The 10,225-nt window shown below is 51.7% G+C and overlaps 2 protein-coding genes across 2 annotated transcripts in view; one reads left to right on the top strand and one right to left on the bottom strand.

Annotated features, from left to right (window-relative positions):
* Positions 1–11: 11 nt before the first annotated feature.
* Positions 12–5,401, top strand: ADPRHL2 (ADP-ribosylhydrolase like 2). The gene is made up of 6 exons (XM_026863250.1): positions 12–114; positions 1,145–1,241; positions 2,073–2,280; positions 2,382–2,566; positions 2,659–2,759; positions 3,272–5,401. The coding sequence occupies exons 2-6, from the start codon at positions 1,174–1,176 to the stop codon at positions 3,562–3,564; spliced, it is 855 nt and encodes a 284-aa protein (XP_026719051.1). The 5' UTR covers positions 12–114; positions 1,145–1,173; the 3' UTR covers positions 3,565–5,401.
* A 2,070-nt stretch (positions 5,402–7,471) lies between these two features.
* Positions 7,472–10,225, bottom strand: part of COL8A2 (collagen type VIII alpha 2 chain) — a 5,106-nt gene continuing 2,352 nt past the window's right edge. Inside the window, exon 2 of the mRNA XM_026863200.1 lies at positions 7,472–10,217. Within this exon, the coding sequence (XP_026719001.1) occupies positions 9,531–10,217 (687 nt within the window). The 3' untranslated portion in view covers positions 7,472–9,530. The remainder of the gene's footprint in view (positions 10,218–10,225) is intronic.

Genomic DNA, 10,225 nt, shown 5'->3' with positions numbered 1-10,225 from the left:
GACAGGGTAGGAGCGTCGTGAAGTTATCCGACTTGTTCAACTTTCTCCGAGGCCTTGAACCGGTTGAACCGAGGCCGCCTGAGGACGGGGAACCGACCGGCAGCGCCCGTAGAGGTGGGTGGGGAAAATCCCTGCGAAGCGGAATGGGGTGTCGGGGCAAAGCACATCCCCTTTCCCATCTTTATATGTCACCCCACCCCGTTCCCATATTCAGCTCCCAACACCCCACAGATTTCAGGCCCGGCCCTCAACACCCCCAGAGTCAGGCTTGGGGGGGTGTGTGTGTGTCTCCCCCCCCCCCTCAGCCACTTCTTGCACCCCCAGACCCGCTGTCCCCCAAGTCCTGCTCCTCACCACAAGTGGCATCTCCCCTGGGACACCCGTGGCTGCCCCCCCAGCCCTGCTGTAGCGTGTGACCCTGTGCTGTGGGGTTTGGGGGTCCCCTTTGCCCCCCCCACCCCGGGGTGAGTGTGACCTTGCTGAAGCAGCTTCTGGCTCCCCCAGGGCAGCTCCTGGTTCCTGAACTCACAGGGCTGGTGCGGGGGGGGATCTGGGGTTTGCTGTGCTCAGCCTTGTGCTTGCTCGAGTGAAGTTGGGGAACTGGGGTGTCGCGGTGCGGGGGTGCCAGCAAGGAACAGGTGTACGGAAAATAGATAAGGAGTAGAGTAAGAGAAGCACAAAATCGGTGATTTAACTCTTGGGAGCTGTGCAGCAAGCTCTGTAAACCCTTCCTGTAGGATCTTCAAGACACCTGATGCTCTTGCAGTCCAGGCCAGAAGTGCAGCTGTGCTCTCTCTTCTCTGCTTGTGCTGTTCGCTGTAAACTCCTTGAGAAAGAGACTTGTCTCCTTTGTCCGTACGTGCCTCTGGGTATCAGACGCTTTCTCTTGGCTCTCACTACTCTTGAAATGCCTTCTGTCTCATTCTTGCTGTGGATGCATCTCTCTCGCTCTGTGTCTTCTTACTCTGATGACCATGGCTAGTGACAACCTGCAGGTGCTAGCCAGGAGCTCCCGGTAGTGTTTTGATCCAGCTACGCAGGTAACTAGGCAGTTACCTGGAGAGGAGGGAAGTGCTGACAGTGGAGGACAGGAAGAGAGTTTGTCGCTGGATGGTCACGTTATGTTTTTCACCTTCTGTTTTAGAAACACTTTCATACACGGACGACACGGCCATGAGCAGGTCGGTGGTGCAGTCCCTGCTGGCCAAGCGGGAGTTTGATGAAGTTGATATGGCCAAGAGGTAAGGCCTGTAGCCCCCCTTCGAGGGGCAGGCTGTTGATGTTTGCTAGCGCAGGCAAAACTTCCTTAGGGTTTCTGCAATCTCTGTCATTTTCTGTGAAAAGGGACAGCAGCTGTAGCAAATTTGCTGTTGTGAAGGAAAAAAAAAAAACCCAAAAAAACCCCAAACGATGGCTAATTCTGTCATTTGTTGTGTGCTTTGTGCTGCCCTGGAACACGCGGCGCCGTTTGCTTTTGTGGGGGCTCAGAGCTGCTCAAAGTGCAGCAGGATGGGACGTGCTGTATTGCAGCCATGTGTGCAGGCTCACCTTTGTGGAAGACGGTGCTCAGAAATGTCAGAAGCATTGCCCTTCGTGTTTATTTGTTGCTATTTGTTTGTATTTCCCTTACTTTAGTTAGTGAATATTAGTGAGGTCAGCTTCAGGGTTTTTTTATGATCTATTTTCCTTCTGAATCCACAGCCCTGGTAGCATTTGGTTCCACTTAAGGGAGAACATTTATTTGTTTAGAAAGCTCTTCCGCTGAACTCAAACAAAAGACTTTCTTTGTTGTTGTGACCCATGGAAATGTTTCTAGCTTGCTTCTATTTCAAGGCAAAGCTGAGAGGGAAACAAGTAGGTTGTGAAAGGTGATGTTTATACACCTTTTCCTCCTTTCACACCGGTTTTGGGGAATTGGATTCTTTCCTGCAGGACTGAGTCACTTGAACCCTGACTGTCACTGGGTTACCCGTCTGTTAATTCACTTTATCAAGTGGCTTCACTTCAGGAACAGGCCAACTACCCCGTGCCTTTTTCTCACCTTGTAACTGCTGCTCTCCTGCCCACGCCAGGTTTGCTGAGGAGTACAAGAAGGAGCCCAACAGAGGTTATGGGATGGCAGTTGTCAATGTCTTCAAGAAGCTCCTGAGCCCCAAGTGCAACGATGTGTTTGAGCCAGCGAGAGCCCAGTTTAACGGGAAAGGCTCCTACGGCAACGGCGGCGCCATGAGGGTGGCCGGCATCCCCCTCGTGTATTCTGACGTCCAGGACGTGAAGAAGGTACCGGAGTTCTCGGCTCCTTTGGGCACCCGGGCTGCGGGCGTCCTGCTGCCAGGGCAGCCTCGCGGGCGGGTTTGCTGACGACGTGTTTGCGTTCGCAGTTTGCCAGGCTGAGCGCTGAGGTGACGCACGCCAACTCCCTGGGCTACAACGGGGCCATCCTGCAGGCCCTGGCCGTGCACCTCGCCCTGCAGGGAGAGCTCAGCAAGGAGACCTTCCTGGAGCAGCTCATCAGCCACATGGAAGACGTCGAGGCAGATGATAAGTCTCTTACTGACGCCCGAGCGTAAGTAGCTGCGAGGAGCACCAGCTCGGCTGTGTACAGTTTACTCTGGCTCTTAACATTCTTCGCTTCTTCACTGTACTCTTTGTTTCCAGGCTGGGGTTTGAGGATTTACCGTTTTCAAGGCGTCTAAAGAAAATAAAGGAGTTTTTGGAGCTCAGCAGTGTTCCCAAAGCAGATGTGTTGTTTGAGTTAGGTAAGTACCTTCCGTACCAGGAACGAGCTGGCAGCAGGACTGACTCCACACGCCCCGTTGCTGTGTCCTCACCCCTTCGGCCTGTGCTGCCGTCGGGCACAGAGCGTGCTGGGAGGGCTGCCTGTGCTCAGTCCGTGGTTCTCGGAGCTGGACCTAGTGATTCCCTCTCTGTATTGCTGGGAATGTCTTGCGAAGAAAAGCTTACTGTGAATAATGTTTCTTAATATTCGGAGATCTCTTGTCTTAATGGCTGTCAGATCTCCAGCTGGACGGGAGCAGGTAGGGGTGTGTTGCTGGTCTGTACTGGGGTAGTGGGAAGCTGGTCTCCAGGACGTGAGCAGTTCTGGGGAGGTTTCTGAGGTGCCTTTTGCACTTTGTCAGGATAAAATCAGTGATGCCGGTATCGGAGGTAACGGGCGGTGGGAAGTTGCAGGTAGGAGGGAAAGGGCACGTCTGCGGGCAGGAGGACGCAGGTGTTCTGCGGTGCTGAAGGGGATGGGTTTCCTCAACAGGCAACGGCATTGCTGCTTTGCGGTCTGTCCCTACTGCAATCTACTCCTTCCTGCGCTGTATGGAGGCTGACCCCGACATTCCTGGTCACTACAACAACCTGCAGAGGACCATCATCTACTGTATCTCTCTGGGTGGAGACACAGACACCATAGCCACCATGGCCGGAGCCATTGCGGGGGCTTATTACGGGGAGGAGCAGATACCCCCGAGCTGGGAGCAGAGCTGTGAAGCTTTCCAAGAGACACAGAAGCTGGCCAACAGCTTGTACGAACTCTACTGCCAGCGGCTCTGAGCTCTGAGGGGGAGTGTGTTTTCTAAAGGCGAAGCGAGCGGTCACCTCGGCTGGTCAGGAATGTGGTGGTGGGCCCGCGCCACGTGCAGACCCCGGCGAGCCTCCGCCCGAGCCGCTGTGAGTTGAGAGCTGGAAGCACGAGCTGCTTTGGCGAGGGGGGACACGGCCTTGGGTGACAGCACAGCTGGGGGGTGGCTGCCCACGGCGCCTCGGACAGTGGGGGCAGCTGGAGCCTACAGGAGCGTTTGCTTGTTCGTGAGACTTCTGCTTCTTGCTTTGACCGCCGTTGTGCCATCTTGTCATTACACTTGCAGGGTGGGTGTATGAATTCTCTGACTTTCTTGCTGTTTTCCCCTACTCCTGTGTGCCGTGGCCTTTGTTTCAGTTGTTAGGGGCCTGTCCTGCAGCGGCTCTGGGAGGCTCCACACCCTCTCAGATCACCAGTTCCCACTCAGCTGACTGGGACGGAGACAGGAGTCATCGGAGAGGCTCAGCCCTGCCGAGCCCAGAGGACGTCCCGCGGGTGGGACGGGTCCTGTGCTGAGCGAGGATGCTGCAGGGCAGAGGGTCTCTTCCTTCAAGGCAGAACGAAAAGTGCCTGAGGTCAGAGAGGGGGTTTCTTTGCGCGGCCAGTGGCGCTGTCAGAAGCGCCCTTGGCGCGTGCAGACGGAATCCCAGCCGGCTCGTCATCGCTGCTGGGAGAGGGTGTGACAAATTCCTGCTCCCTTGGTGCCCTCCCCTCTGCCGTCCACCTGGCACCGTCCTGACCCGTTGTGCTCTGTGTTCCCTCATGTGACCGGCTTCACATTGCTGCAGCTGCTCTAGCTGCTCCTTTGTTCCTAACCCGTGCATCCTGCATTTTTAAGGCTGTCCTACGTACATACATCCAGAGCACCAAGTGGGATTGCTGTTTAAATCTGAGGGGAGAGATAGCTGTGAAACCTGGTGTTAGACAAGGACTGGATTCCTGGCTCTGCTGCAGTCAGCGACAAAAATGACTTCAGCGGGACACAGGAGTTACTTCTCACAGCCTTAAAACTCTGTACTTGGCAAGAATGATCTGAAAATAAAGGGAAAAGTAGGTTAATTGGGGGAGAATTTATCAGCGCTTAAGAGTTTGTGCATTTGAAGCTGGTACTGGTGGCCAAGAATATTCTAGTAAATGTTCCAGAGTTGTAAGTTTAAAACTTTGGCCCGGTGGAGCTGGTCAAAAAGAGGCTGACAGCTTGGGTATGGCATGTCTGGAAAGGGTTGAAAACTTTTTAATAATTGAAAACAAAAAGAAAGAGGCAAGCGGTCATCATATGGAAGTGTTTATGAATCTGAACGTGACAGTTCTCTCCTACTTCTCTGGTATCTCTTGTGCCACGGGCAAGTGCCCGTTCCCTCAGGCACACGCGGTGGCTGCGTGTGTGCACGCGTGGAAAATCTGGCTGCCGGGCCTCCCCCCAGTTTTCCCCGTGGTCTGCATCCCTCAGGTGCCACTCTTCTGTGTGATGCTTTAAGGGGGTTTTCTTGTATAACTGGATTCTTGTCCTGAGAACACGTGGAATTTTGCTCTCTTGTATGTTTGTGTTGTGCTGTGGATCTCACATGTACAGTGTCAGGTTTTTCACGTTACTCTGTTAGAGGTGTGAACGTATTCACAGAATTATATAAAAGAAGATATTTTCCTTTTGAAGCAGCTTTATAATTTAAATATTTGGAACTCGTGAAGAGCAGAAGAGCTCCTGTTTAAAACATCTGCCTTGTTTTAGGCCAGAATTTAAATGTGTACCAAAACATTTAGCTCTGACTTTCTTGGAAAGAAATAAAATCCCTCAGTTCCCTTTGTTAACGAGCTGCTGCTCCTGTCTTTTCATTCCAACCATAAAGTTGTGCTTCCATACTAAATTGACAGGAGGAGCCGTATGAGAACCTCTGGGCTGTTTCTCCTCACCCCATGCTTCACTTTAAGACTCAACCTGAAACTGCTTTTTTATGGCTTCCTGAAATCTTTCTGTAGAGAGCAGAGTGGCAGATGTTTGGCGCTGGGTAGAGACACCTTGCGTGTAGCCCAGCCTCGTGCTTCGTTCGGGGTGAGCTTTAGCACTGGGAATCCGCTGAAAAATCAGCTTTCAGGTGGCCACTCCTGCCTGCGAGCGGTCAGGGGCGGCTGCAGCTTGTGGGAGCCCAGGAGTGGTTCCAGTTAGCAGCGGGGCGAGCCGGAAGCTTCGCTGGGTGTTGTGGGATGGTTTGGAGAGGCCCTTTCCCTTCGCAGGCGCTTTGCAGCGAGGAGCAGCACGTGGAGCTTCTGCCGGAGCCCGGTGCTGGGTGCCCGGTGCTGGGAGCCCCTGCAGCGTGCAGCAGAATTGTTCTTCAGAGTCAGCTCGCGAAGGAGCCTGCCCGCGTGGCAGCCAGCCTGCTTGGGGGGCACCTCTACGGAACGTCTCCTCTTCCAGATGAGAGATCTGGTAGGGAAACATTTTCTTCTCTTTATTCTTCATACTTTCAGGCTCCGAGAGCGATTCCCTTGCAGGTGATTCACCGTCTCCTCTGCGCGCGGCTGAACTGTTTGCAGCTGGGGACGCCAAGGTTGGCTGGAGACAGGGTTGTGTAACGGAGCAAAAAAAAGCATCGTGGGAAAAACGGAAGGGAAAGGGAATCCCCGACACTTTGACTTAAATTCCTCAAATTAATAATTACCAGTCTGGAAGGGTCTGGATTTCATCCTTTTTTTTAAAATGAACTTCTGGAGACAGGAGTCTTTTCCTTAATGACGAGAGACACGCAATACCTTCTTACCTAACTATCAATTAACAGATCTGCCGGAGCGCTGGGAACAAGGGAGCTGGCTTTGAGAAGGAAAAACAGGGCAAGAGGTCTGCGTGCGTGGTCTAGAGCCAGGCCCGTTCATAGCAGGACAGAGGCACAGCTGAGCCCACCTTTTATACAATAAGTTTTATTGATGTTTTGTCAATACAATCAAGTACTGTAGTTTTAGTTCTGAAGAGAAGGCCAGTTTTCTGATCACAAAGAGAGTGCATTTTAAACCAACTTTTTACTATGACAGACAGTGCATGTAATAAGTATTTACAAAACTAAAAACCTCTATATACTAGGTTAGAAATGAAGATACTAGAGGCAAATTTAACAAAAATAGTAAGAATTTGTATATAAAAATGCACATTGTAATGCAGTTTTCATAATTAAAAATAGACATACTTCATCCAACCCAACCTTTTTTATTATTGTGATTGAAACCAAAATCCCATGCGCTCACACACACGACAGAAAATAATCCTTTCTGCTGGCGAATATCACGTACTCAGTACTCCAGAAAAAAAAAATAATTCTTCCTGACAGTGTCCGGTTTAGTGAACAGCCTCCCTCATCCTGTGCATCGTTTTTTTTTTCCTTTTTTTTTTTCCCTAGCCTAACTCTATGTGCGTGTAATATCTTTGCCTTTCCATTACTGTGTAAGAGGTTATATAGCTGCGGAAGGTTGATTATGGGTTATGCTCTGCACGTGAAGGGAAAGTGAAATTGCAAAACAATATCTACAGCACTGCACGAGTTAACGTCTCGGCGTGGTTATAGTGAGTATTTTTGTCGTTGCGTTTTGCCAGCTAGGACAAGAAGTTTCGGGTAAGACAGAACAAGAAGAGATGGGATGGAGGTTAGGACACGGTATAAATAAGTCGCTTTGAGGAACAGGATGAAGGTTCGGCCCCGGCGCGTGGCTGGGGCGCGAGAGGCACCAGCTCCAGTTCATCGCTGCTCTCCTCCCCGGGAAAGACAATTCAGTAAAGGAGACACGGGCCCCACCCTCACACCCTCCCCTCCCAAGCCTTGAAGAAAACATCTGAGCTTCCACTTCTAATTTTAGGGACTCTTTTTTTTTTTTTTTTTTTTTTTTTTTTCAAAACCCGCACAGCCCTGACACCCCCCCGCCTTCAGGAGCTAAAACCGTCCAGTGGGATCGGCCCCGGGGCAGCCTCTTGCTTGAGGTGCTTTCATCTTGACATGAAACTTGCAGCTTTGGGTGGGGTGAGGTTCCCCGGGAAGGGGACAGGCCAGTCCCAGCGGGGCGGTGGCTCGAGCACTCGCCTTCCAACTCAATCTCCTTTTCGTGTTTCTTAATTTCAGGGATAAGTGTGTTCTTACGAGGAAGCCCTGGATGGCAAGAGGCAGAAACACAGGACAGGCTTAAGGAGAAAAACAAACAAACAAACAAAACAGAGAAAGAAAATCTGTTTAAATATCTTGTACAGTCCGTCTGGAGAACAATCCCAAGTCCCGTTCTTGCTACATTTCTCATCTTTGGCCATAGAACAGGCTTTAGGAATATTTAAGGGTAATAGTTGCTCAGCTGGTGACCAAATTGTTGCTGTTTTCTCAGGGAGGTGCCTTTGCGGAGGGACATGCGGCGTAACGCGTGTGGATTCACTTCAGCAGCGGGCTGCTCGCCTGGGATGGGAGGAATGGCTTTACTGCAAGTGCAAGTGGCCGTGACTGTTCTACCGCGAGAAAATCTGCAAAGCGACGGGGTTCAGGCGCTGCCTTAGCGAAGGACAGAGCAGCCGAGTGGTCGGGATCCGTGCGCACCTTCCCCAGAACCTTGTAGCTCATACTCAGGTCAGTAACATTTCAAGCATTAGTGAGACAAAGTGGTAACGACAGACAAATGTGATTTTTTTTTTTTTTTTTTTTTTTTTAGATTGGCACCCGAAATGGTGCGCTTTTACAGGTACATATTGCACTAGACTTGTCAATAACGTTGTTAAGTAGATAATAGCACCGTTGTAAAATGACTGAATGGAAAGTTAGACCTAACGCTATTTTTTTTCTTAATTAAAAGGTCCCCAGAGAAAGGGGGGATACCAATGCAAAAGTTTACACATCCCGAAATAGTGAGACAGTAAAAGCAAGTTGTCCGTAAGTGGCACTTTCAAGAAAGCACAACTAAACCTTCTATCAAACCAGGCTAGAAGCACCGTAAGCCGGGCTTGCAGTGCCATCCTTGTGTGGCCAAGGACTAAGATGCTGCCAAGGCCAAGCAAGTCTTTGGGCTGCAGAGAAACAGGCAGGACAGAACTAGCCCTTGGACTTGCCAGTAGATGAATTAACCCGAGAGAGAGAAATCGTTGTTCATCCCAGGGGTCCCAGCTTCCCTCAACGGCTCTGGAACAGGTCATCTGTCGTCCTCCCCCATACCAGTGCCTGGATGTGTTTATTCCTAAAGGTGCTGGGCGGGGGGAGGGTTAAAAATAATATTTACTTCTTATAAGAAGGTGCTTATGCAAAGTGTTCCACTTTTTATGATTGCAAATCCAACCGCACTGAATCCGGGGTGAATCCGGGAGATGGCCTCAAAGTCCAGTCTGAAAAAAAAACAGGCATCAGTGAGACTGAAACTCGGGCGTCTGATGGTTTGGGAAGGGAATTTCTCAATCCATCATGGAGCTTTGCTGCTGTGCAGGTTTGTGTTGGGTGCCTAGGGCCCCTGTGCTGGTTAGCAAATACACCACCCATGACAACAGCTGTATTTATTTAACTAGTACTCCGAAGGGGAAACAAGGGCACTTGATTGCAGACCAGAAGGGTCTGCTCTTCCAGACGACCCTCTCTGGATCACAGAGCAGTTTACTGCAGAGCCAGATCCTTGCCGTCCCAAGCGTGTTCCTGTGTTTGATGTACAGTCACTAGGGTAAAACTTGTTCCAAATACGCTTTGCTGAGGAAGTCACTCCCCTCCCTCCTTTCTCCCTCCCTCAAAAAAGACAGACAGACAGACAGACGTCTCCTTTCTAGTTACCCTCTTGACTCATGGATCAAACAGCGTGAAGCAAGGTCCCACGACAACGGCTTGCGCGTTCTTCCCAGTGATTTTTCTTTTTTGTATTAATTTTAAAAAAACCTTTTTTATCAAAAAAAAAAAAAAAAAAATGGCTAAAGTGGGTGAAAAGGAAACATGCCCAACAGCTGTTATGTGGGGCAAAGCAGGAACCCAGAGAAGGAGGAGTGGATGTATTCCGTGGAGTACAACCCGTTGGCCTGGTCCGAGGGCATTTGTACCCAGACTTGGTCGTTCTCCTTGAGTTCAAGCACGGCGCTGCCCGAGGCCTGGTCCAGGTACCCCTTTTTGTACTCGTCGTAGGTGTAGGTGGCGGGCACGTTGTTCTTATAAAGCGCCACCCAAACGTTAGTCCCTTTGACATGCACGTGGTAGGCGAAGTAGTAGATGCCGGATACGGGGCAGGTGAATATCCCGGTGACTGGGTTGTAGCCGTTGTGCCCGTTATACAAAGTCCGGTCAAACTTGACCGGCATGCCGGACGCCGGGAAGGGCGAGGTGAGGATGGCGGTGAAGGCCGGGGCGATGCGGGCGGAGAGCTCTCCTCGCCCGTACTGCGGCTTCCCCGGCTTGCCGTTGCCCAGCACGGCCCCCTCCACGCCTCCGTCGGGCAGGTGCAGCCCCGCGATGCCCGTCTCGTCGAACACCCCAGGCGCTCCCGGTGGCCCGGGCGGTCCCGGTGGCCCTGGCGGCCCGTTCAGCCCCGGCGTTCCCGGCATTCCCGGGGGGCCGATGGGTCCAGCCAGGCCGGGCTCGCCGGTCTTCCCCTCACCGGGAACCCCAGGGAGCCCAGGCTCCCCTTTCAGCCCCGGGAGCCCCTGAGGCC

The sequence above is a fragment of the Athene cunicularia genome (assembly GCF_003259725.1).
Source record: "Athene cunicularia isolate RWA chromosome 23 unlocalized genomic scaffold, athCun1 chr23_part1, whole genome shotgun sequence".
Classification (NCBI taxonomy): Eukaryota; Metazoa; Chordata; class Aves; order Strigiformes; family Strigidae; genus Athene; species Athene cunicularia.
This window is presented reverse-complemented; position numbering and strand designations above follow the sequence as displayed.